The 27,019-nt window shown below is 40.4% G+C and overlaps 3 protein-coding genes across 5 annotated transcripts in view; 1 reads left to right on the plus strand and 2 right to left on the minus strand.

The window, feature by feature from the left end:
• Positions 1–4,756: 4,756 nt before the first annotated feature.
• calca (calcitonin/calcitonin-related polypeptide, alpha) lies at positions 4,757–12,816 on the minus strand. 3 transcript variants are annotated; one of them, XM_034525723.1, is made up of 5 exons: positions 12,753–12,816; positions 10,487–10,596; positions 6,138–6,229; positions 5,719–5,850; positions 4,757–5,140 (listed from the first exon to the last, which is right to left on the minus strand). In XM_034525723.1, the coding sequence occupies exons 3-5, from the start codon at positions 6,221–6,223 to the stop codon at positions 4,963–4,965; spliced, it is 396 nt and encodes a 131-aa protein (XP_034381614.1). In that variant the 5' UTR covers positions 6,224–6,229; positions 10,487–10,596; positions 12,753–12,816; the 3' UTR covers positions 4,757–4,962. The 3 variants fall into 3 exon arrangements, with proteins under 3 accessions (XP_034381614.1, XP_034381613.1, XP_034381612.1); XM_034525722.1 differs by lacking the exons at positions 10,487–10,596; positions 12,753–12,816 and adding an exon at positions 6,698–6,747; XM_034525721.1 differs by lacking the exons at positions 10,487–10,596; positions 12,753–12,816 and having other exon boundaries at positions 6,138–6,244.
• Positions 12,817–13,109: 293 nt separating this feature from the next.
• LOC117751469 (vitamin D 25-hydroxylase) lies at positions 13,110–16,088 on the plus strand. The gene is made up of 5 exons (XM_034563357.1): positions 13,110–13,351; positions 13,935–14,076; positions 14,179–14,811; positions 14,964–15,293; positions 15,871–16,088. The coding sequence occupies exons 1-5, from the start codon at positions 13,115–13,117 to the stop codon at positions 16,086–16,088; spliced, it is 1,560 nt and encodes a 519-aa protein (XP_034419248.1). The 5' UTR covers positions 13,110–13,114.
• Positions 16,089–17,891: 1,803 nt separating this feature from the next.
• The window catches only part of pde3b (phosphodiesterase 3B), a 39,321-nt gene continuing 30,193 nt past the window's right edge, over positions 17,892–27,019 (minus strand). The window contains exons 7-16 of the mRNA XM_034559225.1: positions 26,896–26,987; positions 26,153–26,313; positions 25,870–26,004; positions 25,351–25,462; positions 25,031–25,144; positions 24,133–24,332; positions 22,163–22,366; positions 21,777–21,938; positions 20,973–21,231; positions 17,892–20,874 (exon numbers count right to left, since the gene is read on the minus strand). Of these exons, the coding sequence (XP_034415116.1) occupies positions 20,648–20,874; positions 20,973–21,231; positions 21,777–21,938; positions 22,163–22,366; positions 24,133–24,332; positions 25,031–25,144; positions 25,351–25,462; positions 25,870–26,004; positions 26,153–26,313; positions 26,896–26,987 (1,666 nt within the window). The 3' untranslated portion in view covers positions 17,892–20,647. The remainder of the gene's footprint in view (positions 20,875–20,972; positions 21,232–21,776; positions 21,939–22,162; positions 22,367–24,132; positions 24,333–25,030; positions 25,145–25,350; positions 25,463–25,869; positions 26,005–26,152; positions 26,314–26,895; positions 26,988–27,019) is intronic.

Genomic DNA, 27,019 nt, shown 5'->3' on the forward strand with positions numbered 1-27,019 from the left:
ATCTTCTACTGGACGCCTACATCAAGAAGTATGTCATTATATTCACTATATTAAAGTGTTGCCTTTTCTCTCCTGTGACGCAAGCTAAAAGTATCAAAATGTGTAGAATCGTTTTGTGCCAAACAACCAGTCTGCAAGCACAAAGCGTCCGTGTTCCTGCAGCTAAACAAGAAAAGTCAGATATAGCCCCTCTGACTGACTCACAGTCTGTCATCCAGATGGTGATGGGGGGAAAGTGACAGATGCTTGTCCCCAGACACTCAGGAGATCTGGCATCTCGAGCAGCTCCTCCGAGGCTCTGAACTGTCTCTAACACCAGCCCTCGTCTCCTTCATTAGCTCTCTTTGCACATGGCTACTCACATCTAAGACTGGCCCACTCTCCTCTGTCTAATCAACTCCGATATGTGTTGTCTGTCAACACTCAGGGGAGAGAGTTGCACATTTGTAACACAACCTTGAACATATTTCAACCACCACGGACACAATCTAGTTTGTTTTTTCAATATTCAGCTTCTTTAAGACTGCATATAAAAAAGTATAGAATATGGAAAGTTGAGATAATTGACTTTCTATCAAGCACGTAGTATGAGAATGTGAATTATTGTTGCTTCTGTAGTAGTCTTCAAACATATTTTGTGTTTATTCAAAGAAATATAAAAGTGAAATGAAAAGAAAGGCTGCAAAAATGGTAGAAACTATCCAAACTACCTATCGATACCTATGATCAGAATCTACCAGTGAAACAACACTAAAAGGTGTCCCAGGCTTGACAGGGTCAGTGGTTGGTTGATATTGGCTGCCAGCAGTAAACATATTGTCCAAAACATGAACAATGTGTACAAATATGTCAGTGAAAGTGGCCAAACTTTCATCTTTGTTGTGAAAAATTCCAATGTTGGTCAAGAGTACGTGAACTAGCATTGACACTCCTGAGTTTACATGACTTCTCTACACCACATCAAGGTGTGAGGTGTTTTAAACAGAGACTAATTCCCACATTGCTTAAATTTACACAACACTGCGTGCGTGTGTGTCGTAATAATCCCTTATTATAGATATTCCAAATTGTAAAAAAGCATGTGCTCCCTAAAGAGACACTAGAAAAGAGGGGTCAAACAACTTGTAGAACAAGCATGTCAATTAGAAAAGACGAGCAGCCGTGAAGCTCTGGGTCTGTTACACAGGAACTCCAGAGAAAAAGTACTCACTCAAGAGGGAAACACATCGCTCTTAACTCTGCAAATGTCAGGATAACTGTTGCGAAAACACAACATTTGCAAAAGATGAGGAAAAGGGAGCAAAACAATTTTTTTAAATGATTCAAAGTCGTAACATCGTGACCAACTGTTATCACATGCTGAACAAACAAAGCAGTGTGTCCTGGTTTCACAAAATCAATGCATTTCAGTGACAGCTGTGACAGAGTAAGAAAAATTGAGCTTCCAAGTTTGAAACACAAGTGGCAGTGGCTTGCAGTGTACGTCACATATCATTCCATCCTTGCAAAAGGTTTATAAGTGGCTGTTGTAGACTAACCCAACATTTACAAACTGTTACAAACTGGAAAGACTCAATTCAACATATCCAATAAATAACTTGAACTAAACTAAAGAACTTTGTAAGGAAATCCTCAGCAATGACCAAGATCAAAGCAGTCATGTTGATGAATCATGGTTGATAAACAATGCTGAGCTGTTACAAATGCCGCACGCACGCACGCAATGACTCACTATAAGTAGAAACGTCACTGCCTCGTGCCAGGTGACTTATTGAGCAATGGTCATTGGCCGTTCATTACGTCGATGGTCGTGAACCTTCTCCAGCGTCTCCTTGTTACCCAGTTGTCGCTGTAGGGTGCACTATGCTTCTCACAGTCGCTCTGAGAGTTTATCATGAAAAACATTTGAACCTTCAAGGTCAGGCACACTCTGTGTATAGTTGCCACCTTTGGGAAGCGTGTTCCTCACGTGGACGTTGTGTTACGTCAACGTGCACAGGTTTTTAGTTGAAACCACTGTGTTCATTGTTTTCTTCGCCGCAGACTGCCCTCCTGAGCACGGGGCTTGGTTGGTTCTCGTTAATTGGTGCCTCCCCGATACTTAGCCGATAGGTAACTGTTAAAGGAGTACACACACACGCACACACACACTCACACCCAACACTTTCTAATCTCTACTGTTGAAGGCACTGAGTTGAGTTGCATTGTGGGTGTTGTAGGCAGCAGGTTTTCATAAGGAAGAAGAATGCATGGAATGATACCAATGATATCACTGGTTCTGCATTGACTTTCATCGTTGTGTCTTTTCAACTGTCCGACAGGGCCCACTCAATACACGGCGCGCTGCCCACTCAATGCATCGCATGTATTAACATTTTTTTTGCACACTTTCTGTAAATCCTATAAACTTAATTTCACTTCTTAAATATCACTGTTTGTCTGCTATATGATATATTTAATTGAAATTGCTGTTCCGAACAACCAATGATACATAAAGGAAAATCTTGAAAATGATCAGGGGTGCCCAAACTTTTTCATACCACTGTATATACATATACACACATATATATATATATATATATATATATATATATATATATATATATAATAATAATAATACTACATTGAATTTACTGTATATTGCGCTTTTCAAAACACACAAAGATGCTTGTCTTTGTGTGTCTATATGTGTGTATATATATATATATATATATATATATATATATTATATATAGATTATATCACAACACCTATGAATATGATTCCGTAAAATAACAGCGTACTGTTATCTAAACTAAGCTAAGTTCCTGACAAGATGCCCAAAGATAGTATGGTTACGGATTGGCAAATACCTCTGTTTGATTAAAAGATAGGGAAAGATCATGAACAAAAATGATATTGATTAATATAGATGTTTAAGGTATGGTTTAGCTTCGGCAACAACAAGCAAAAGAAGTTGAACACACCCCTTGTTCTTGAGAGAGGCTTTATATATTCAATGAAAAAGCAGTGACTTATTGTAACCACTGGATGGCTAAATGAGCCAGGTATTGAATTAAAATATGTTGAGATGTTTTGAGATGTCAGTGACATGCTCACCATTGTATCTCATAACAAAAGAATATAAAATAACAGTTTACAACGCACAAAGTCGTTTAATTACTCATGTGTAGTAAATGCAATGTGGCCTTTCTTTAGTCCCATGATAAGTGAATACCATAAACTGCATGATTTTATGCTCTTGCTTCGCATAACACATTCTATGAACCTTTTGAAGTGAATAGATAGTGCTGCTGGACAGCTAAGGTATGTTTTACAGCTTATATCACCCAATCAAACAAAAACACAGCAAGACATGAAAGCCTAATGTAGCTAAAATACAATTTATTCCTGCTTTCAAGTCACGATTATTACAATATTTAGAATCATGAGTACATCTATTACCCTTGCATTGTGCACTATAATGAAGTAGAAGTGTTACATCAAGGCACAAGACAGCCACAGTTGTTAAAGGATGTGTTGGTAGTGCAGACATTCAGTATCACACTTCCACTTTGCCTCACTGTTAAGCAGATACAGGTCAGAATAATAGAATACAATAGTATAATATAGAAAACCTGACTAAACTTAACTTAAATATGAGGAAAACATATTTAAGTTAAGTTTAGTTAGGTTTTCTTTCCTTGATGATGACAACACCAGTGCTCAATAAATATGGACAGCTTTCTGAAAACAAGAGATCAGTCCATGTTTGGGATGCATGGTCTTCTATACATGTTCATGTTTCCAAGTGTTTGCAGGTAGATGATGATGCAGTTGTGTCCCTCAAAGAAGGCACTCGGTCCTAAAGAGCCAAAGAGAGGACATCAAACAATAAAAAAGTTCAACTTCTATAAAGAAAGGTCTTATTTCATAGATTGACAGTAAAGAGCTACAGAAAGTGAGACACATTGTTATCAAAGTTCCTTAGTGGTAAAAGATCTGTTTTGGCCACAGAAATCTCTCTCAATGAACACTATTTTAAAGTAACTTGTGAACATCCATACAAAAACATAACATAATTGATTGTTATATCTAATTTCATGAAAATTAAAATGTAGGTACCCATTATAGGAATTTCACAACTCCAATACATAATGATACACCTCACACACACACTTGTAACGTTGAATGATTTTGTTGAAATTGCTCTCTTGTACGTTGTGTACATTGCATGCTTCAATGATAGCTAACGTACCATGCGTCTGCACTTGTGCTCACACAGGGCCGCGCCGCTTCCGTCTGCCAAACGCCTGGGCCCCCACATTGGTGGGAACAAAGTTTCTGTGTCCCAGTCCTCCTGACCGACTCAGGAAGTCCGCCAAGCGGTGGGTTACACAGGTGGCTGTGTTGCATCCCCGCTTCTGTGCCGTTGCGTTACTTGCAAGAATGGAAAAGACAGTGAACACAGTTTATCACAGGAGGATACTTAAGGTTAGGTCAGACATCTGAGCGACACACGTTTACCAGGATTGCTTAGCAGCATCATCAACAACAAATTAAACACAATGGAAAGACAAAAAAAAACAATAAACAATTATGTGAATTGTGTGTGCATTTATAGTCATGCTTACCCTTTTCTCCTTCCATGTTTTATTCAATGAGTAATGTACAACCTATGTTTTCAATCTTGAATGAATTAAAAACAGCTTCCAATTAAAAGATGAATTTATTAAAGTAGAACCTGGTTACTATGAAAAATTAGAAGTGTGTTTATCTGTTACCATATTTTATTGTATTGTACAGAACTACCTTAGTAGTTCAAATCTGAGGGAAAATGAAAGCAAAGCTGTTTCTATGTAGTTAGTCAGACAAATAGGATTCACATGCATCAGCAGTCTCGTGAATGAAAACAGAGCTGGATGAACAAGCAAACGTTAACTCAGGCAGACAGAAGAATAGACTGGGCTAAATATAAGAGTTTCAATTGTATGAGTTTCCGTAGTTTTCATATGACTTAGAGAGACTTCGCTTCTTGCCGGGCGTCTCTGCTCCCACGTTGGTGCGGGGATAGGTTTGGAGTTTGTGAATATCCTGGGAGAGTTGGCCCAGCACACAAGTGCTCAAGCCGGTGCAGCGCTTAGAAAGGGGTCTATCCAAGCTGTTAGGGACAAACATGCAGAAACAGGCTTACAGTAACTGTGGCATGCACGTAAATATGAATAATTACATGCATGATTTTCTAAAATGTCATGCGTTGAATAAATATTTGAAATGCATGCTAACACATTTAACAGACATATGAAGATATCTCTTGTAGTTGAGTTGTCATGCATGTTCAGTTTCTAGAATATCTATCATGCATTTTTTCTCCTGTACTGTGATATCACGCTCTCTTCAGTTTTAGGACACTGTCTTCCAGGCACATCATTTACTATTGAATATGGATGGATGAATTACTAACTGCAGTCCATGCATTAACAGATTATGACAAAGAGTAGTTTTACATAAATGTCACTATATACCTTGATAACAAAAAATAAAGACCAAAGTTGGAGCTGTTGGACTTATAAACAAAAGTGTGTTATATTTTGCTAAGATAGATAGATAGATAGTTAGATAGATAGATATATAGATAGATAGATAGATAGATAGATAGATACCACATCCCATATTAAAAGGTATTGTAATCAGGGTTAACTATAGTACGATAATACCTAAAAATAATAAAAGCCATACCTGTTTCCATCAGCTGTTTGGTGCTCTTGCTCATCTGATGTTATCTGCATGAAGTCCTTGATAGCTCTGAGTAAGCTTTGGGCATCATCATTCGATAGTGTGACTCTATCTGATATTGACTCCTTACTAGTTCTGAAAATACACATTTGATTAAGTAATCTGGACACATTGGTTTCATTCCTTTTAAAAGCAAACATCAACCGAGTAGCATTTTTACATTTAAAGTTTGGAGTTTTGAGGAAATCAAGCTTATAGATATAAAATCAAACGTACGTGATTAGTTTTGATAAAGAACGACAACTGTTCTGCGGGAATACTTTTGAACACATTCATTTCTTTACATAATTCAAATAATTAAACAAATGTTTAAAAGGTTAATATATGTTATTCTTTACGAAATAATGCCATATAACTCTCACCTGGATGGAGCTGCCTGTGAGACGTACATCTGACAACTGATCAGCGCACAGGCAAGAAGGAGATTCAAGAGTTTCAGCATGATCATAATTCGCTGTAGAAAACACATAAAAACAAGGTAATACAAATTATTGTAAGGAAAATATGTTAAAATGTCCACAACAATTTGATTCAAGTAGACATGATTTCTTATTAGTCCGGACTTCCTCATCTACTGCATGTAACACTGCTATGAATCTTCTCTCCCTCCGACCCACCCTGACTGTTAGAGCTGCTGAACTTGCGGAGTTATTGGTGATATACTGACACTGGAAGCTTTGCCAGCAACCATAACAGCAGCTCTGTCCATTAGCAGAATTAGCTGCAGTCTATCATATATAATATAACATCTTCAAACCAGCAAAGCTGCATCTCCCCAATGTTAGCACCCAGTATCCACCAGTACAGGTGGCTATCTAGTCCACTAAGTTCTCGCCTTCTCAAAAAACTGCATCATCTGACATTCAACAGTGACAGCATAATGTACACAATTAAAAAAAAACAGTCTTTTATCAATACTCACTGTCAGGTAATAAATATTCTAGTAATGAAGAAATGCAATGATAGTCTCACTTGTGAATCTGCTGAGCACTCCTTACAGTGCAGGGCTTTATATATGTCCCCCATGGGTGTCTGTATTAAGTGAGTGAGCACTTGATCGTAGTCTATTGGCCAGTGAAATATTTTACCTCAAACTGTGAGCCAATCAGAAGTACTACGTCACTTACAGCAAGCCAATAAAAGAGCTTGTATGTAAATAGCATTTATATACTGTATGTGATTAATTTACAAAAAGCTGCCAGGTATTTCAATGAGAAAGAAAAACCTCACTGTCATAGTTAGTTTTAATTAAAATGGTTTTGAGAATTTAACATATAAATCACCAGTGCCGCTGTTATTAAAATATGTCAATGTGATCTTTAATGTTGGGCCAAATCATCTTTAAGTGGTTACGATGAACTCGGTTCGGGCCAATAAGTGGCATGAGATCCAAAGGTATGCAGTACCTACTCTTACTCACAATATTCATCACATTTATGAAGACAGTGATTCATATGTCATTACATATTATCAGATAGCAATGTCTTCAACAAAACCAAACAACTTCCTTTGCTGCAGTCAATCAATCAAGATGCATTTTTAATGTGGCAAGGGGAATGGGGTTAAAGGCCAAATGCATGGCTCATATGTTCATCAGTATGTCATCTAACAGACAAACAATTTACAGTTTGCATGTTTCAATATATTATTGCCTCATTTGACAGTGCTGAACAACATTTTTATCCTGTGTATGTTCATAATTTATGTCAAATTAAATAAAATGATGCCTTTCTTGAATGGGAATAGTGTCCATGGATAAACTAAACCTTTCCACAGCATTCAGTCCATCCAGTTTCTCCGAGCTAATTACTGTGTTGTCGGTCTCTGGCCATCTTGTAATTCCCCTTATGTAACAATATTGGATGATGTATCATAACGCACCCTGCCTCCCAGTTAGTTTTTGCGTCACAAGGAAACTCATTAGTGTGAATGAGCCTTTTAGTACTATTGAGCAGACCTGCAGGCTCTATACCAGAAGACCTAAATGAGTCTCCAACAGCTCCATATGAAATCAGAAACTGCTCATGGCGAACTTCAGACTTTAGAGAAAGAGATTCCAACAGTAAACACACACACAATGATTATTGTCTCATTTTATTAACTCACAAAGAAGTCTGAAGTGAATATACTGTATGTAGTTAACTGTTCATCTCCAGCTTCTCATGGAATGTCAACCCAGTACAGCAGAAATGTGAAGATAGAAAGTCACGAGCTCAGTGCACCGATTTCAGAAGTCAGTGCTTAAACAATCTCCCTGTTTGGAAATTCTCCAAAATGATTATAAAAACAAAAGCTAAAAGTCACACTAGCCATCTCTCTAACTCATAAGGATGTCTCTTCTCCGACGACAAGAGCCACTAGTCTGTGTAAAAGTAAATACTCCACTTTGTTGCTTCCGGGCCTCGGTTCACCACGGCCTGCTCTGATCAGCGACACGAGGTGAGGCAGAGAAATTACATTCCAAGGGGAAAAGTGTCTTGTCAAGAATGCAATTATCTCACACTGCTAACATTCCCTAATGCTTGGCACGAATTGGCTTGAGCAAATTAATTGCAACACAGGAGAGCATTGATGACAGAGAGGGCAGTGTTCTGCTCAGCGCTCATCAGTCTCAGCTGAGTCAGTGTGTGAGCGTGTCGTCTCCCAGAGAGAAGCGCCACCATTCTTGGCTGGGAATAAAAAGTCTCAAAGAGAATCTCCTTCAGAGCTCACTCATATCAACAACATATCATGTGTTTTTTTAAACAGGCAGCAAGAGTTGCTTGATGATCAGCTGGAATGGTGCACAGTTAGACTGTATATTAAATGTTAAAGTTAGGATTGTAGACATTTGAGCATACACATGGATCATTGTGAGTCAGCCCTCTGAATTCTCGCCCTTCTAAGCCACCAGGCTAATGTTGAATCTAAGAAGGCTAGCTGAACAGAGGCCATCGTTAAATACGTCTAGATATTATACGCAAATAATGTTTTTGTTTTTTTAAATGCTCCTTGTCCTGTAGACTGATCCTCAAAAAAAGAGGAAGAGAAACCCAGATAGTTATTATAAGAGATAAAGGCTTTTTTGTGAAACTAGAAAAGAGTCTACGCAGGAAGAGACAGTTCCACACAAAAACGAGCACCAAAATAGCACTGATCTCTAGGAACACCTTAGCATGACCACTCAAATCACCTCAGTACAACAGATCTTTTTATTTTATAAGGATGTAAATGTCAATGTGACTCAATTTGCACTACTGTCGGCTGTTGAGATGAAATCAATTGCCAGATTGTAAGTAAGAATCTTGATATCAGTGCCTAAGATCCAACATCATTGACAGAGGTAGTGGTTCATAGACACAAATAGTTGGACGAGACTTTGGAGATGAGTTTTTTTGGTTCAGTCCTAAAGGAGCAAGCTTGTGTTTTGAGTGTGAAAATAAAGCAATTGTGCCATTGTTGGCTGTATGACCGCTGAACCTTCTCTGGAACTGTCAGAAAGAAGTAAGCACAAAATTAACTTTATTGTCTGTGTTGAAAATGTTCTTTGGCTTTACAACAAAGCGTTAAAACAACACATTAAAATTGTGAACACAGGGCAATGATGAGAGCAACTGGGTGGAAAACCTTTAATTAGTTTCTGCACTTCACAAAGAACATAACCCTCATTCCTTGCTCATGGAATTACAAACATGAGATGAAGTATCCATTAGCAAAATGACTTACACCTGCTGCTCTCCATTAGAAAGCGGACCAAACCGGAACTAACATTGAAACACACGGCCAGTGGTTGCAGAGGGATTACAAGACCTCTTGATCTTCCAGCCACTTTCATTATGTTGTTGGAAAAAGGAGGTTGTGGATAACATTAGTATTACCAGGGAAGGTCAGTAATTCGATTTGTCATCATGCACTTGATAATTCCAGTCATCCGGATAGTAAATAATTTACTGTAGAACCACAGTAGACAAGGGACCCACCCAAACAGACATGGCACGCAATGCCCAACACTTTAGCAAAACAGGAAGAACAATCTTCAAATGGCCTTATAATGCATTAAAACCTATGCATTGATATCAGGACAGGAATACAATTATCCCGGGATAGGGTGCGGTGATATGACAATATGTATACTGTATGTGAACTGTACCCGTGCTGCAGCTTCTTCTTGGCCGCTTCTTGGTAAAATTGCTCCTTGAAGAATATTTAACAATGTATATATTAATCCATATTGCATTGATTATATACCAAATACAGTAGATAGAAAAAATGTGTGCCACACCTGACTTAACCTGATAATAATAAGTCTTCCTGTTTTTTCTCCACTTCCATCCAGATTCAACAAATCCTTCTTTTTTTGTTCCTCTTATTACACCTGTATATTCATGACATTGCCAAGTAGAAGCTGTCGGGATGATTTTCAAATATTGTTTTTAATAAACCTGGTTCTGTTTGTTTTTTTCTGAATCAATGCCAAAATATGGTCAACGTTAACCGCCTGGACACTCGTGTTGCTGGTGTTTTGGTTAATCCAACCACTAACAAGATAATGCAACAGTGAGAACATGTTTATTTGATTACATTTGACAGATGTGTTTAACGCTTCCAGAATAGCTTTTGAGTCTCTGGAGCTTGCAGGAAGCAAAGAAGTAATTTGCAAGAATATCCTCATTAGGTAGTCATAACAAATATGAATGATTGGGAGAAGTCTGTAAAAAAAAAAGAAGCTTACCAGCTGCCACAGCAGGAAGGAGCGGCTGGATAAACAACTTCATGTCTAATGAGGAGCCAGTCAAGATGAACTTATCCCACAGCAGCATGGAGAGCATGGAGAGCATGGTTCTACAGAAGAGAAAACTGTTTGTAGTTTAAACCCCCATTAATGACATGATAGTTCCTTGGATTAACCCTCGCAAGCTCTATCCATTCTCAACTTCCCTCTACAGACCATATGGCAAAAAACCTGTTGGCAAAAGAGTAAGTGAATTAATAAATACATGTATAGTGAATGAAAGGGATTATGTCAAATATATTGACCAAGATTACGACTTATTTGGCGAGAAAAAAACACTGTCCAACAGTTTAATGTAAGTATTAACAATTGTTCCCTGTTTTTAGAACATCCACGCACAGTCCTGCACTGTCTGGATGAGTTCAGCTTTTAGACAACAAGTTTGAAAGATCTCACAGAACGAATGCATGTTTGGAATGTGGTGCCGGCCTTAACCTTTGACCTCTATGAGCAGTGCATGACCTAACCTTTGACGTGTTTGGGTGAAGGGAACTGGAGCAGCTTACTGGGGCAAAGTTTATTTACTTGAAAAGAAAAAAACAGGGTAACACCAGAAACGTGCTTACTCTTAATTTACCTCGATGAATTCAAGTTTTGACAAACAAAAGAGGCTTTCTTATTTCATTTAAAGCATCGCTTTCGAAGAGTTCTGTAAGTTATGACTTCTGTGAGTGCCTTTTATATTATTGTGATTGATGTGTGATTCAGTTTCACTCAGTTTCCACATTTTGTTCAAAAGTTTGCTCAAATAAATTGAAGCTGGGCATTTTAAAAAAAAGGCCCATTCAGATAGGAGTTGAAACTAGTGTAAATAAATAATAGAAATTAGGGGGCGGCACAGTATAAAACACACTGCAGTTCATCAAACCCACTATTAAAGTTGTAAAACTACTGAGGCATTGAAATGCTTTTAAAAATGTGCAAACCAGCGCTTTGATGCATGAACTCTTTCTTGCACACACAATAGTTAGACACTTTTTGTTCATATGAACTAAACTGGGAAGGATTGGCAAAATACCCATTTTTTCAAAATGAATTTCACACAATCACATTTTGAAAAGCCACATCACCTTTGAGACTGTCGGCCAATACAGCAAGTTGATCATATCTATTATGATATCTAGTATAGTGTGACAGTCATGTGGGCCTGGTCCTCTTGCCTCTCCTCCCAGGAGCAGGATGGGTGGTTCACTTGGGATTGTTTGTTTATTTGGATTTTCATTAGCATTTGTTTTTGTTTTCTTCTAAAAAATCTCAGCCAAAGCAATACTTACTTTGACCACTACACAGAAGGAACAGTCAACACAAATGATCTACATTTGAGGGAGGGCAATCTTTATTTTCACCTTACTGAATTTTAGTTTGTTAATATTCAACTTTTAAGATTAACAGAGGGGTTTGGGGTTCAAATCCTTCCTTGCATGTTGCTTTTGGTTAGCATGCTGATCTTCCTATTTCAGTAGTCATAATAGCATGTAACTAAGTTAATTAGTTTCCCATGAAGTCATTAGCTTGTTTCTTTTTCCTTGTGTCCCCCATATGAACATAGTATACATTATAATCTGTCCTCTATCTTCTTCATTCAGCGTTTATCAATACTTTAAAATACTTCTACCTCAAACGTTATCATGGTCTCTACAACATAATGAACATAAAAGCTAGGGTTGCTAATGTTGGCAAACTAGCAATATTAAAAACATTATCCACCCTAAAAACATAGCCCAGCAAACTCTTTTCTAATAAAAAAATAACTAGCAGCAGTAGCTCCAAAAGTCACTAAATCTAGCAAGAAAATGAATTCAGCTGTGAAAAAAAATAGTGCAGGTATGATGTATTGTGTAGGTCAACCCCAGAAGTTAGCATCACACTGGTTCCTTTGGCAGAAAAAAAATCTGTGGCAAACACACGATACATTTTATATGTATTTTGACTAAGCATCATTTTTAAATGTGTCATTACATGTGAGTGAGTTTCCTTTTGCTTAAACAGTCAAACGTCACACTGGAGGTCTATAACATAATTGCCTCTTCTATGTTAGTTTAAAGCGTGTCTTTGTCCCTTTTAGGACCCAGGAAGCAGCACCTCCAGACTGTGTCTGCATTTCTGTCTGATTTCCTTGAAACAAAGGTTGGCTCTGTGCCCACCGGTATAATCCACACCAGCCTCCCCTGCTATAGGTTAATACGTTATATGTAATAATACTTACATTGTGCACTTTTATGCACCAAAACGCTGGTTTGTTAGTTTGAGCCAACGTTGTTCGACCTCCACGTCTCAGCGTGTTTACCAGCTGTGACTTTGTGACTTTTATGGTGGTTTGCTCCCTCTGCAGGCTCAATAAAAGCAGCCCAAACTCAACCGATAACCACCCAAATGATCCGGGTTATCGATCAAGAGCAGAACAAAGTTCACCCAACAGCTGACTCTGACTTGGCTGGCCAATCTTAGCTTTAGAGGCGGGGGATATAAAAAAGTGTGCAAGATGATACATCTGCGCTTCAGTTCCTCCGAGGAGAAGCCGACGTCTGCGGAGGTAGTCCACGAGTGGAAGTGAGACTTTTGGAGAAGATGGTTTCAATTGAATCGCAATCTCTGGCGCCGGTGTCCTGCGCACAGGCTCTGCTTGGTGTGGGCTGTTCGGCGGTCGCCCTCCTCGCTTTTCTGCTAGTTCGCCAGCTCGTGAAGCAGAGAAGACCCCCGGGCTTTCCTCCTGGTCCCTCAACCATCCCAGTGATAGGGAACATTATGTCTCTGGCCACCGAGCCGCACGTCTTCCTCAAGAAGCAGAGCGAAGTGCACGGACAGGTAACGACTCTTTTTGTCACCGCAGTGCTTTTTCACTCTGCAAACTGTGCAGTGCATGATTGCAGAGGACTATACTTGTATTACACACACACACACACACACACACACACACACACACGCTCACACACGGATGCATGCGTGCACGCGCACGCACGCACGCGTTGAGAACAAGTCATGATACGAACAAAAGAGACTCGCCCTAAAAATGTTGTCTGCAGCATTTGGAGGAGAACAAGCGACCATTCAGGGGCTCCCCAAAAAACAGAGAGGGACAGGGAGTTTCTTTTGGTGGCAAGTTGTGCCGTTTGATGTTACACATCATTTCGGTGCAGAGCTGGATATCTTGTAAACCTTATATAGGGGTCAGAGTCTCATTCACTCACTATCCTGTGCAGGAAAGTTGATGGGAAAAAAACCCTCTGGAAAAGCCAGTTTGGACACTAGTGACAAAGAGCGGAAGCAAAATGTTGCATCATGGCTACAATTGATGTATTAATCTCACATATCTTGACACATTCATTTGCACAGACATGTGTGCAAAGAACAAAAGTACAGTGCTCATGTTGCAATGTGTACCTTTCAGATTTTCAGTCTTGACCTGGGAGGCATCCTGACGGTGGTGTTAACTGGATATGACTGTGTCAAGGAATGCCTCTACCATCAAAGCGAGGTGTTCGCTGATCGCCCATCGCTGCCTTTATTCATGAAAATGACCAAAATGGGTGGTAAGATGATGATATAAGATTGCAATGCAATCAGTATTTGAAAAGATTGCAGTTGGCATGATATAAACTGATCCGCTTCACTTCTTTCTCCACCTTTCAAAGGGCTTCTCAATTGTAAATTTGGCAAAGGCTGGATTGAACACCGTAAACTGGCGTGCAACTCTTTCCGTTACTTCGGAAGCGGCCAGAAACAGTTCGAGAGGAAGATCTCAGAGGAGTGCATGTTCTTTGTCGATGCCATTGACGAACACAAGGGAAAGCCCTTCAACCCCAAACACCTGGTAACCAACGCTGTGTCCAACATCACCAACCTGATCATTTTTGGACAGCGCTTCACTTACGACGACCGCAACTTCCAGCACATGATCGAGCTATTCAGTGAGAATGTGGAGCTAGCAGTGAGCGCCTGGGCCCTCCTCTACAACGCTTTCCCTTGGATTGAGTATGTGCCCTTTGGGAAACACCAGAAGCTGTTCCGCAATGCTGCTGAGGTGTATGACTTCTTGCAGAAGGTTATAAAGGGTTTTTCCCAGGGCAGGGTGCCACACGCACCTCGCCACTATGTTGATGCCTATTTGGATGAGTTGGAGCGGAGCGCAGGAGGGCCCGACTCCTCTTTTTCAAATGACAACCTCATCTACTCAGTGGGTGAGCTCATTATTGCTGGCACAGAGACCACGACTAACACCCTGCGCTGGGCCATGCTGTACATGGCTCTCTACCCCAACATACAAGGTCAGTTATAGTAGAGACATGGTCCCAATATGAGAACATTTGACCCAGAGAGAGATTTGATGAACGTCTGTTTCTAGGCTGCTCTAGATATAATGCTTATGTAATGTTCTGCATGAATAAATGCATGATGCCATTTGTTTTTCTCTTCAAAGAGAGGGTGCACAGGGAGATCGACAGCGTGCTGGCCAATGAGAGGGCACCCACTTGGGAGGACAAACAGAAGATGCCCTATGTGGAGGCTGTTCTGCACGAGATCCTACGCTTCTGCAACATCGTTCCCCTTGGTATTTTCCGTGCCACCTCCCAGGATGCAAAAGTCAATGGTTACTCAATTCCCAAAGGCACCATGGTGATCACAAACCTCTACTCAGTGCACTTTGACGAGAAGTACTGGAACGATCCAGGTGCTTTCTCACCACAGAGGTTTCTGGACAGCAATGGCAACTTTGTGAAGCGGGAGGCCTTCCTGCCATTCTCCTTGGGTTAGTCTCTTTTTTACTTAGGTTCTAATACTCTTGATACAAATGATTGTGGCTTTAGGTTATTTGATGAGTGAAACTGGCAGGTAACCACAATGCTGCCATCGAACGAGAATGAGGTCTTAAATACACTGAATTCACTCTTTGGCTTCATTTTTCTCAGTGCAATCTACTTCCCGCTATAGATTAAATAAAAACGTAAAACTGCATGTATATAGATAAAAAACATCACATCGACAAAAAATCCGTACCCTCCTTTGCATTACAAGAAAAAATAAAACAAATACGCTGTTTATTAGAGCCAACGTACTTTCTCTTACCTCTCTCTCTTTTAACATTTTTTAATATAGTCCATTATGATCCTAGTTCAAGTGTTTGCTTCAGCTGGAGCATCCGTTCATGATTTTCATTTTGTTCAAGTTCTCATTGTCTTTATGACAGACCATAATCCCCACTTAAACACATGTTTTCCTCATCCGTAGAGTTTGTGTTCCCCAATGTATTTATTCTATTTCTGAGGACAGATGATGTGCCTGTGTGTGTATGAGAGAGTCTAAATGAATGAACTTTCTGTTTTCAGGGAGGCGGTGCTGTCTGGGCGAACAGCTGGCCAGGATGGAGATGTTCCTCTTCTTCACCACTTTGCTGCAGAGGTTTCATCTTCAGTTTCCTCCAGGAAGCATCCCAACTGTCACTCCCAAACTGGGCATGACATTACAGCCCAAACCTTACTCCATCTGTGCTATCCGCAGGCAGCAGAAAAGTCCCTACTTTGGAGACACTCCTTATCACAATTAGGCAAACAGAAATGTAATACAGCTTGTTCAAATGTTCAAGCCAGTATTTAACTATTTTGCACAGCAATGCAACCACATGATACAGGTGCATTAAAACGGTATCGCTCTGGACGGTAGCGTCCAGTTCTTGTGCATCACAGTTTTTCCAAAGGACTTTCAGCGATAAAAAAATCGCTCTTTACATTTGGACATTTAAACCAGTTTATTCAATTACTATTGAATTATTTTACTGAGCAATATGCACGTTTGCACATTAGTTTTAAGCAGCAAGGGAGGCGACAAAAACTTGATGCTGAATGACATTCTGGGAACACTTGTGTGCTATTGATTTAGTTCTCTGTAGCTCAGAGTTGCTCTGAGCCCAGAAAATGAAATGTCTATGAACCTTGGTGCGGTGGCGATGGGTGTAAGTCAATGATTAATAGTAAGTACACCTATGATGGATCATAGCCCCGCCTCCTCAGCTTCAGGTCAGACAAATGACACCACTGATTTGTACGTGTGGGGCGAAATGTGACTTTCCAAGAAAGTTCTGAACTCTGCGTGTTGGATCTGGATGTGGGCCATTACTTGGCCTGACTCCGACCCGCCCTCTAGGGATTACGCTCTTTGTAAAATGTGCCTCTTGGAAGGCAAATCCCACCCTGGTGGATTTCTAGGAAATGACTATGCAACACTGGTTTCTGCTAAATGGTGCTTCTCAGTATTAACAGAGTACTGCATTTATGTTTGAGGTTAACGTTCGTTTGTCTCTTTTTTTTGCAATACTGGTAGTATGAGTTTTTTTTGTGTGTATTCATAAAGTCTTTCTTAAGATATTTAAAACTTGCCATGTCATCTTTTAGCTGCTGCTAAATTGCTAAAACCCAACACTGAAATGTACAAATATCTTATATTTATGACTAATGTGTTATCCACATGTTAAGACCGCAGGTCATCCCTTTGAATACTTGCAAAAATAATTTCAGCCTATTGATTTAGTAACCCAAGTCCCAGGACACCCAACGTACAATAATCATTAGTGGTCATAAATTGTTCATAAAAAGCAGCTGCGTCCCCCATTTTCTAAATTGACCTCTCCCCCTTTGCACTGCTCCATAAATTGAACAGACACAAAAAACATTAGCACCAATGTGGAGTAATGTTTCATGCAACCTGATCTCATTTTCTTTTAGGGGGTGGGGTGGGTTTACAGAACGTTTTTGAAAAAAACAACACTCATGAGTATGGTGTGAGGGAACAAAAACAATAAAAGTTGCAGGCCATAAAATCAAAGCCATAAGTTAAAAGACCCTGTGTGCTATTGCCGAGGGGACCTGCAGTCGGGTTAATGTTGCCTGAGGGGTTGAGATCTTTCCCAACCACTTTCCTTCCACATGCAACGATTTGAGCCTTTTTTAATGTACAAAGTATTTACAATAAACAGCTGATTTAAAGGCTCTGTACACTCACACAGGTGATTGCGGTTAATGTGGCTGATTAGACCTGTGCTCCAGTTATGCAGGGTATCATGCCATTCTATAAATAACAAGGGCGTACATTGTTCCACCATATCAAGCGCAACATGTCCAGGAGTAAGGGAGATGTCAATCAAGCAGTTTGTACACGCCCACTGGCCTGAGAGGAGGTCTAATGAGGCGTGTAAGTGAAAAAACCTGTGTGTGTCTTTAGGGTCTTTAAGGTTAGACTCTTCTGTGTATTTGGGGTGGCATGGACACAAAGAGAAGGCAGTGTTATTATTGTATATTGCGAGTTCATACAGACACACACACTCACAGCAATAAAAATCAATGAGAAGGTCTGGTACTTTAGGGATGGTGTTTTATGACAGCTATAAATAACAACAAAAATCAGTTGCCCCCACAATGTAGATAAGGGTGAATGGTTACATTAGACAAACGTACGTATATTGATGCTACATAAGGGTAACAACCATTCATAGATGTATTTATGGCACAATCATCAGAGGACACTGGTTAGAAAGACTGCACAGTGAGAAGCCAACAAACCTTTACAATTTAATGAGCTGGAGTATGCCGGGTTGGGAGCTACCGAGGATTTATGATCTAATATGGCTCCATGTGAACACAACTGACGACAGAGTTGTCAGAATGCATATGGCTCTGACCTGAGTGTAACTCGGACTCTTGCCACTGTCACTGCCATTTAGAGCCCGGTGAAATATTTGACTCAAGATGTTTTTTTCTTGCATGAACAGTACTGAAGCCCAGAGAGATTTTGCCAATCAGTGTATCAAAGCCCACAAACTACTGTATGTAGGTAAAGTTTGGCACGAGTTGGGTCGAGCGAGACACAGTGATAGAGAGAGATAATGAAGAATACAAGAGTGGTTATGAAACAGAACAGCGGGAGGCTGAAACCAAGTGAAAAATCTAAATCAAAACACCAAACCCCACAGTTCCACACCTGTAAATAGAAGTAGATAAAAACTCTGGAAACACAATGGTAATTACAGGATCTCAATGTACAACATGACAGCTGCGTGTAGAAAACGGATGCATTCCTTTTATTATTTAAAAAAAATATATATATATATGCACATACTCTTTTGTACAGCGGCTAAACACTTGTTTGGTATTAAAATGTGCATACCTGTATCTATTGTTTTGTCTTTAAATATTACTATGTTGATTTACACTGCTTACTTAACATTGTCTCCAGAGATTATGATTTTATTAGGTGATAAAGGAGCTAGGCACAGATTTGGCCTTCCCTTCCATTTAACATTTTTATCTAGTGGAATGCCAAGAGTTCATGAGACAAAAATAGAGAACTAGTATATATATATATATATATATATATATATATATATATAGTGAAATGAACCCTGGATCGCTGGGTTTGGCAAAATCAAAGAAATAATGAGGAAAAAAAGAGTTGAGTGAGTTTTCAATTTATCTAAACATCTGTGTTTGCCTACGGACCGAAACACAGATGAATAAATATGGACTGCTTGCTTAAAAACAGAGAAGATTGAACATTGAAAAAGAAATGACCTAATAAACTGTGATAGAACTGCAAACCAGTGTTTCTGAAAGAGAGGCGCTCGCAGTCTGCTAAGAATGGAGTTTCTCCAGTGAGGTTGTAAAAAGGTTATGCAAACAGTGTATGGATGGCCGACAGACAGCACATACTGTACGCTCCTCTGCCAGAAGATTTGCATTGCTTAAATTTGTTTGTAGTCAAGTTGTTCATTGAGGGATTACAAACTTCAGTCACCCAGATTACAATGTTCTTACTTTTTAAAGTGAATTTCGTAATAATGACATAAATCCTTGAAACATAATTATTCAACTTTGCTTGAATCCTGAGTAACCTTTAAAAAAAATATTTAGAATCAAAATAGGAAAATGAAGAATCCATTCATTGAAACAGCGCTCCTGATCTCAATGTTAAATTAAACACCAGAGGACATTTCACTGATTAGAAACCAACCCTTACTGAAAGGACGCACAAACATACACACAAATTACATACTAATAATTAAAAATGTGCTCTCTTTCTCCCTACTCATTCTCTCTTATCACATTCCTGCCAAAAATATTCACACACTTGAAACGAAATGAAGCAAGGAGAGTTAAAGAATCCCCCCCCCCACAAAAAAATAGACGGGTGGTATACATGAGTAAAAGCATCAAAAATGATGCAGATATAATGCTATTAATCAGTCAACATTTAAAAAATGTCTCTGTGACTGAGTCTGATACAGTGTTTTGTGTCGCCAGCAAGGAGAGAGAAATACACAAGCCGAGGCTCTTGGCCAATAAGGACTTAGTAAAGGTTCAGGCAGGCGCATTTGATATATATATATATATTCACGTATATATATATATATATATATATATATATATAATTCAAAAATATACCTGACATGGGGGCTGAAACAGTCTCAGTCTCTTGTCTTTCCGTGTTTGAACTGGTTGCTTTGGTAAAGGGTATCAATCGCTTCAGAATGTCGCTTGCTTCATTATTTTTCCTCTTTCCTCCACCTTTCATTTTCAAATAGACAGGAATTGTTTTGTACCTAAGGGAGGTGTAAGCGCTTTGTATTCAAGGCAGCATCACAGCCAGGTCACCAAGGAGGGAAAGTTAATGCTGGACCCTGTCCACACTCTTCTTCGTTGTCTTCGGCACCTTTCCTGCTCAGCTCTGGGGCGTTTTATTCTGGGTGCACTCGATTCTCCACGGGGTGAAAGTGCATAGGAGTTGGGCTCCCACCGCTGCAGCAAGGATCCGCTCACAGTAGTAAGGCCTTTTTGTTTCTCCAAGAACAATGTGACTGCTTAAGCATCCGAGTGTCTGCACAGTGAATCTTTCGGTGTGTGTGTGTGTGTGTGTGTGTGTGAGAGAGAAACAGAGACACAGAGAGAGAGAGAGAGAGGGGATGCAAAGTGTGTTTTATGTGCATTTGTCAACTGTCTGTGTGTGTTTCTCACGTCCATTTGTGTTGGTGAAAGGCAGGTGGTTGAGGGACTCATGTCCTTGTACTGCCTCTCCTCTTCTCTTCCACGCGTCTCTGTTCTCTCCTTCATCCTCCTGCTACTGACGCTCCTCTCCCTCCTCTTCCTCCTGGATGACCTGGATGTCATCTGACGGGGAGGTGGGCAGGCTGGCCGGCAGGCTGGATAGGAGGCCGTCTGGCTGCTGCTGCTTGCCGAGCTCTTTCCTCTTCTCCTCCTCCTCTATGGTCTTCTTCCACACCTTGTGGTTCTCCGTCAGGTGCTGCATAATACTGCAGAACAACCTGCGGCGGCTCTTTCTCCTTTCTGCAATGAGGAAAACACAAACAAAAATCTAGATTGGCTTTCTGTGATCTGTTTTTCGAGGTAAACCTGACAATACTGATGAGCTGTTGGTGTCTTACTTGGTGCCAGTTCGTCCTCTAGCTCATCATCCTCATCCTCATCTTCATCTGTGTCTGTGTCCACTTGCCCCACCTCACTGTCTTCATCTGATCCCTCTTCATTAATCCAGTGGCCAGGAAGCAGGCCAGCGGCGTCGTAGGAGTTACAAAGTGGTCCTACAATGTGAGTGATGAAGGACTCCTGTAACTTCGCCAGCTGCGGAGCGGAGCGGTCCATAAAGGGGCTGATGGGTAATCCCAACGTAGCTTCCTCGTCACCCTGCAGATTAGGAATAAAGATTATGGTTAAAAATATCTCAGGGATACACAGATCTTTAAGGATGAGCCTTGACACAAAATACAATGACAGTAAGGGGAAGAACAATAATATTTGTATTGTTTTAGTGTTTTTTCATTATACAGAAAGTCACATTTCCCATGCAGGACAAGATGGACTGAATTTAGCTGAAAGGTTCTCCTGAGACTATTAATTGTCATATATTTTAATTTGTTCATATAAATTTGCACATCTGGGATAAACTACAGGGATTATTGGATGTCACTAATCGCTCCCTTTGGTGTCTGTTCCTTTTCCCTTATTTGTAACCTTAAAGGCGTTTGTGCTGGGAAGGGAATTACTTCAGGGTATCGGTGGATTATGTGCTGTTACTGACATATCATGTTAACGAGAACGGACCGGACAGATAACCCGAAAATATAATGCTACAGATGTCACCGGGCATGGAGGCATAAAGAATGACAGGATCTTGTTTGAGGTATTCCTTTTTCCCCTCAGTAAAATGATAAAGATAACTCAGTCCGTACCTGCTCATAAAATTCATTGACGATGCCTTCTGTCCACTTGAGGTGCAGGTCACGAACTTTGGCCGGCCCATTGATATCGGCCAGCTTGATACACACTTGGCACACCAGCAGCCTGTCATTCTCATTGGTCCAATCAATTCCTGGACTGTTCACATCATTCACCTGTTAACAAACAAACAAACAAACAAAGATGGATGCCTTATTATAAACGGTCAACTGATTTTTCCTGCATCCATTATGCTCGTACTAACTATTCACTAGTAACTAAACGTTAACGTACCATCCTAATGTTTCAATCAATATTTTTGCCAGATATTAAAGGATCAATAAATGGATAATGATCTATTCTGGTCATATACATCTGTTAAGATTTCTTCATCTCAGACCTTGGCATTGAACTCAGCCAGGAAGTCAAAGTGCTTCTTGAGGTCTGTGGCCAGTATAGCCTCGATGACGAGGAAGCGAAATCGCTTGAACTCCACATGATCCAGGTTGACCAGGAAGTTGAACTCGGGCCGGGACAAGTAGAGGCTCCAGGCAGACGCAGCGTGGTGGTTCTCCAGCACCGACCGGTCATTGTACAGCACTGCCTACAGCACACAGGAGGGGAAAGCCAAGTGGTGAGAGAGGGGAAAGGCCGCAGGCTAACGAAAATCCTACAATTTCCTCAAAAATGATAATACGTGCTTACATAATACGTCTACATATGCGTTACACCATTTTTTAAAATGGTTTTAAAAATAGAAAGCACTCAGTAAATGAGAGACTGGGTGTGAGGCCCCGGGAAAGACCGAGGACACGCTGGAGGGATTATATCTCCCGGCTGGCCTTGGAACGCCTCGGGATCCCCCAGAATGAGCTGGAAAGTGTTGCGGGTGAGAGGGAAGCCTGGGTCGGCCTGCTGAACCTGCTGCCACCGCGACCCGACCCCGGATAAGCGGGTGATAATGGATGGATGGATGGGTGTGAGGGGATTTGGTTATAAAAGTAGAAATGTAACCGCCTCAAATGAAAGTATAGCTGAGGATAAAAACATGTTAAGAGTAGTTATAAGAACATTAGATGCCACATCATTAGCAATCAATAGGTTCAGAGTTCCCTCTCACTTCTTTTAAACAGCTTTCCTGGGACTTCTACAAAACCCAGACAGTGTGAGTGCTATCAGTGGTCATGTTGAGAAAATACAATATTTAAACAAGGGCATGCAGTTAACCTTTTCACCCCTCATTTACATGACTGACCACAGTGAAGGAGCCAACTGGCTGTCATGTGGAGTTAAGCTTACATATGATCTCCTCTCGAGACACCGTTTGTACAGTGTATTTAACTTTGTGTTCATCGGGACATTAAACAAGTATTATATTTGTCTAAATCGAGCAGTGTCTTGCATCCGAAAAGGCTACTTTTAAATTATACTACGCATCGCTTGGCTTTGTGTTATTTAATACGGAAGAAAAGTCATCTAATGAAAATGTCGACTGTGAAGTTAAAGATTAACTGTAAAACTGGCGTTTCTGTAGGACACTCAAAACACCATTTCAAGAGAGGCAGTCAAGGTGATTCATGTAAAAAAAACAAAATGATTATGCTTTAAAACCTTAAATAAAATTGGATATGCAAGCAGTCCATTTTGTGTGGTTAGTGCATGTGTGCGTTGATCATTCATGACTATTTGTGTTGAGTGGCGTTTTTTTCTGCTGACAGACCTGCAGCATCCACCAGGAGCCACTCAGACAGACGTTATCACCACTGCAGAGAGACACGTCATTTTGTGTTTGTACAGAGGGCTCGTCTGTCAGGCTCAAGACGTCAGTGGTTGTATTTGCCTTCCTGTTAGAGGGCCAGTTGCAGACCTGTCCCTCACCGTGGAATGGTTAACTTAACAGACAAATGCTGATAGGACCTGTGTGTCATTTCATTAATATCCACGGAATATATTGTGGATTTATTTGTAAAGCTTGGACAACTGTAAAAATAGTGCACATACACACATGTATGGAATTTTTAGGTGTAATAAAATACACTGCGCTCCAGTGTTTATAAGGATAGCAAGCAAACTGGTCATCAACTTTGAGAAGTAAAAAAAAAAAAGTTCAGTTTAGCATCAAGGTGGCCAGTTTAAAAGGGGAACTAAAGTGACAACCAATATTCTAATGTTACTTAATAATCAGTTACTTTTGTATGTACTCCATCTCCCGACTAAACAGTTAAAGGTCATTTTCCATAAACCCATATTTTGAACATTGGATCCGTTGTTTCTGTAAACACAAGTGTGTTTATGTGTCCCAGTGAACTTCAATACGTTTGTCAATGTATTCTACAACACTTTGAAGTACCAATAAAAGCGGCAGGATACCTGAGATGCATTAGTGGCTACTAGAAAGGCATTTGTGCGACCGGGATGGTCATAATCGTGCATTGCAGCTGCTACATAAAGGGCCATGAGCTCCAGGGCAGGTATGTTCCAGGCCAGGCAGCCGTAGCTGTCATCTGAAATCGAGGAGCTTTTGGAGGAAGCGTAGGAAATCCTTCCTGGAGAGATCCCACTATCTGAATCTGAAACATGACAACAAACATGATGGATGTCAATGGATGTCGCAGCGATGAACAATAAGGCGTAGGTCTACACTGTCATTCTAATGTATCTCTATAAAGCAGATATTGGATTGAATACAAAACAGAGGGTGTTATGGCCATACAGTACACACACACACACACACACACACTGTTCTATTCTCATTTGTTCACTGCTCGACTCAATTTCTCATATCACTGCCATTTTCTCATCCCCCTGTCCGTCCCTTCTTATCAAACGACAGCTGTTCTGGCAGCCTCACTGTTAGACGTCAGCGCATAAGCCCCAGGTCATTTCTAATGGAGCTCAACTATTTCTGCATTTTAAACAAAACTATCTGCAGATTGAAGGCCACATCTCACAAAAGAAAGCATTTTTTAAAAGCCACAGTCCAAATCAGTCAAATGTATTGTATTTCTAAAATGGCTAAATTTGGGTGGCCAAAAATAATCGGTCCAAAATCTCTTAATGTAGTATGAAGTAGTAGTGTGGACACTTCAAAACAGGTGCCATCAGCAGGAAAGGATGAAGAACCTGAACGATAGCACGGCTATATGTGTGCCGTATCGGTGACAACAAGAGACCGATCTGGTTTCGGGTTATTCTTATATTGTTCTGTTTAACTTTGCAAGTAACTAATGGGGCTTCTCACGCCACCCTATATTCTGACTGAGCCCACCTGTGTCACTTCCTGTCACATGCTCACTGTGAATCTGCTGGAACCCAGGAATTGGTCGAGTGGTCAGGTACCAGACAGCATGGAGCACATCAGTAGCATGGACCCTGTTGTGATCTGTAAGCATGATAGTTTATATTAGTCTATTGTACAGTGTACAGTGCACCAGCACGCACTTCAAATGTTCGATCAATTATGGATAACTATAACTGCAGCTTAGCTTGGCCACACAATAGCAACACGGTGAACAACCTGGGCTGATATAAAAAACAAACAAATGTGAGTCTTTGACTTCCTTGAACACTACGCAGTGTAATACTCACAGGGAATGTCCCTGTAGCCACTTTCCAGAGCACAGAAGTATGTCATGAACTCCCTCACAGGAATCTTGAAAATTTCAAACAGACACGTATCCTGGAAAAGGGTGTATGTCACCTGAGGAAACACACACCAGCTTTACTGAAACACCAATCAGAACACAAGCAGCTCCCTCACCGGTGTCCAGTGGACATTAAAGGGCATTGAACATTAACATTACTTTGTACACATCATTATGCATGGACAAAGGTTAATTATCTGTGCAGACATATCGTTTCCAGCAAAAAAAAAGGACACCATTTGCACTTACTGAAATCTACCAATCATAATTTATATTTAGCATATTTACATTAAAGTCAGACTAAATGCTAAAGTCCTGCCAGCAGGCCCTAGAGGCTGCAGTGATGATTATATCCTAATCAAAAGAACTGATGGCTATTCTTAAGAGAGTGGACAGACCGACAAATTAAAAGATAAACTGCTCCTGCGACAGTAGAAGACTGGTTTGTGCGTGTTGTACTGACATAGCTGAGTATCCTTCCGCTCTTCCCTCCTGTTCTGTCCACCAGGTCAAAGATCTGGAAGTTCCAGGTGTTCATCCTCTCCATGAGAGCCGCTTGGTCCTCCAGCATAGGATCTAGTCTGAACTCCTGCCAACCCTGAAAACAATCAGAACATAGGGTATTGTTTCCATTGACACTCTGAACATGCAACAAACTAATTCATGGCTGAAAGAATTTAGTGCAAATAACATGACAAATGGAGTCATGTTCTGCTGTTCTGCAGTAACTCTCTGATCAAGCACACCTCTGATTCCCGAGTCTGGTCTGTGTTGGAGCTCTTCTTCTTCTTCTTCTTCTTCTCCTGCCCCTGGTTCCCTGCAACGTCTGGCCTCCCGTCCCCAGACACCTCCACCTCCACGCTTTCCTCCCTGATAAGAGGCTCTCCTGTGAAGTCCAACCCTTCACCTGTTGCATCAACAGAGCACAGGAAGCCGTGAGTTCTATGGACGCACGCACACACACTGACGTGTACATTTTTCTCTTTTTATCTTGTTGCGTTCATGTGCATGTATTTTTAATTTAATTTAAATGAATACATTGCCGTCACATAATTGATTTAGTATGTATTCCCCTTGATGATTTGCCATATATTGAAGTGTTTGAATGGGCTTTTAGTAAAGATTATGTCTTTTACTTATTTTGAAAAATAACTTGCACAAAACAGGTCACTGTTTTAAACTAAAGAGAAAATTAAATCTTATACTGGTTACCAGAAGGTATAGCAGCTATTGAGGTAGTGATTGTAGCAAACCATAGACAAAGCAAAGCTTATTTTCAGCGTGTTAGTCTAGCTGTTAAAAAAAACATTTTTACAAGATAAAAATATACATTCTTGCATGTGTGCATCAACTTGCGTTTGGAGTCCAGCAGAGGGCAGCGTTAACCCCCTAACTACTTACAGAAGTGTTTCTCTTTCAATCTCCAGCAAGCCTGTCTGCCGCCACACCAATACACTAGTTATTGTGCACTAAATGTATTTGTATGTACCTGAGCGCCTGCGTTGAGCCTCACTGGTAAATGGTTGATAGGATTCCCCCGTTTCAATGCTGGAACCTCCCTTGAGCATCTGACGACCACAACTAGAATGGACACGACAATCACAGACATGACT

This window comes from Cyclopterus lumpus, chromosome 3 (assembly GCF_009769545.1).
Source record: "Cyclopterus lumpus isolate fCycLum1 chromosome 3, fCycLum1.pri, whole genome shotgun sequence".
NCBI classification, from domain to species: domain Eukaryota; kingdom Metazoa; phylum Chordata; class Actinopteri; order Perciformes; family Cyclopteridae; genus Cyclopterus; species Cyclopterus lumpus.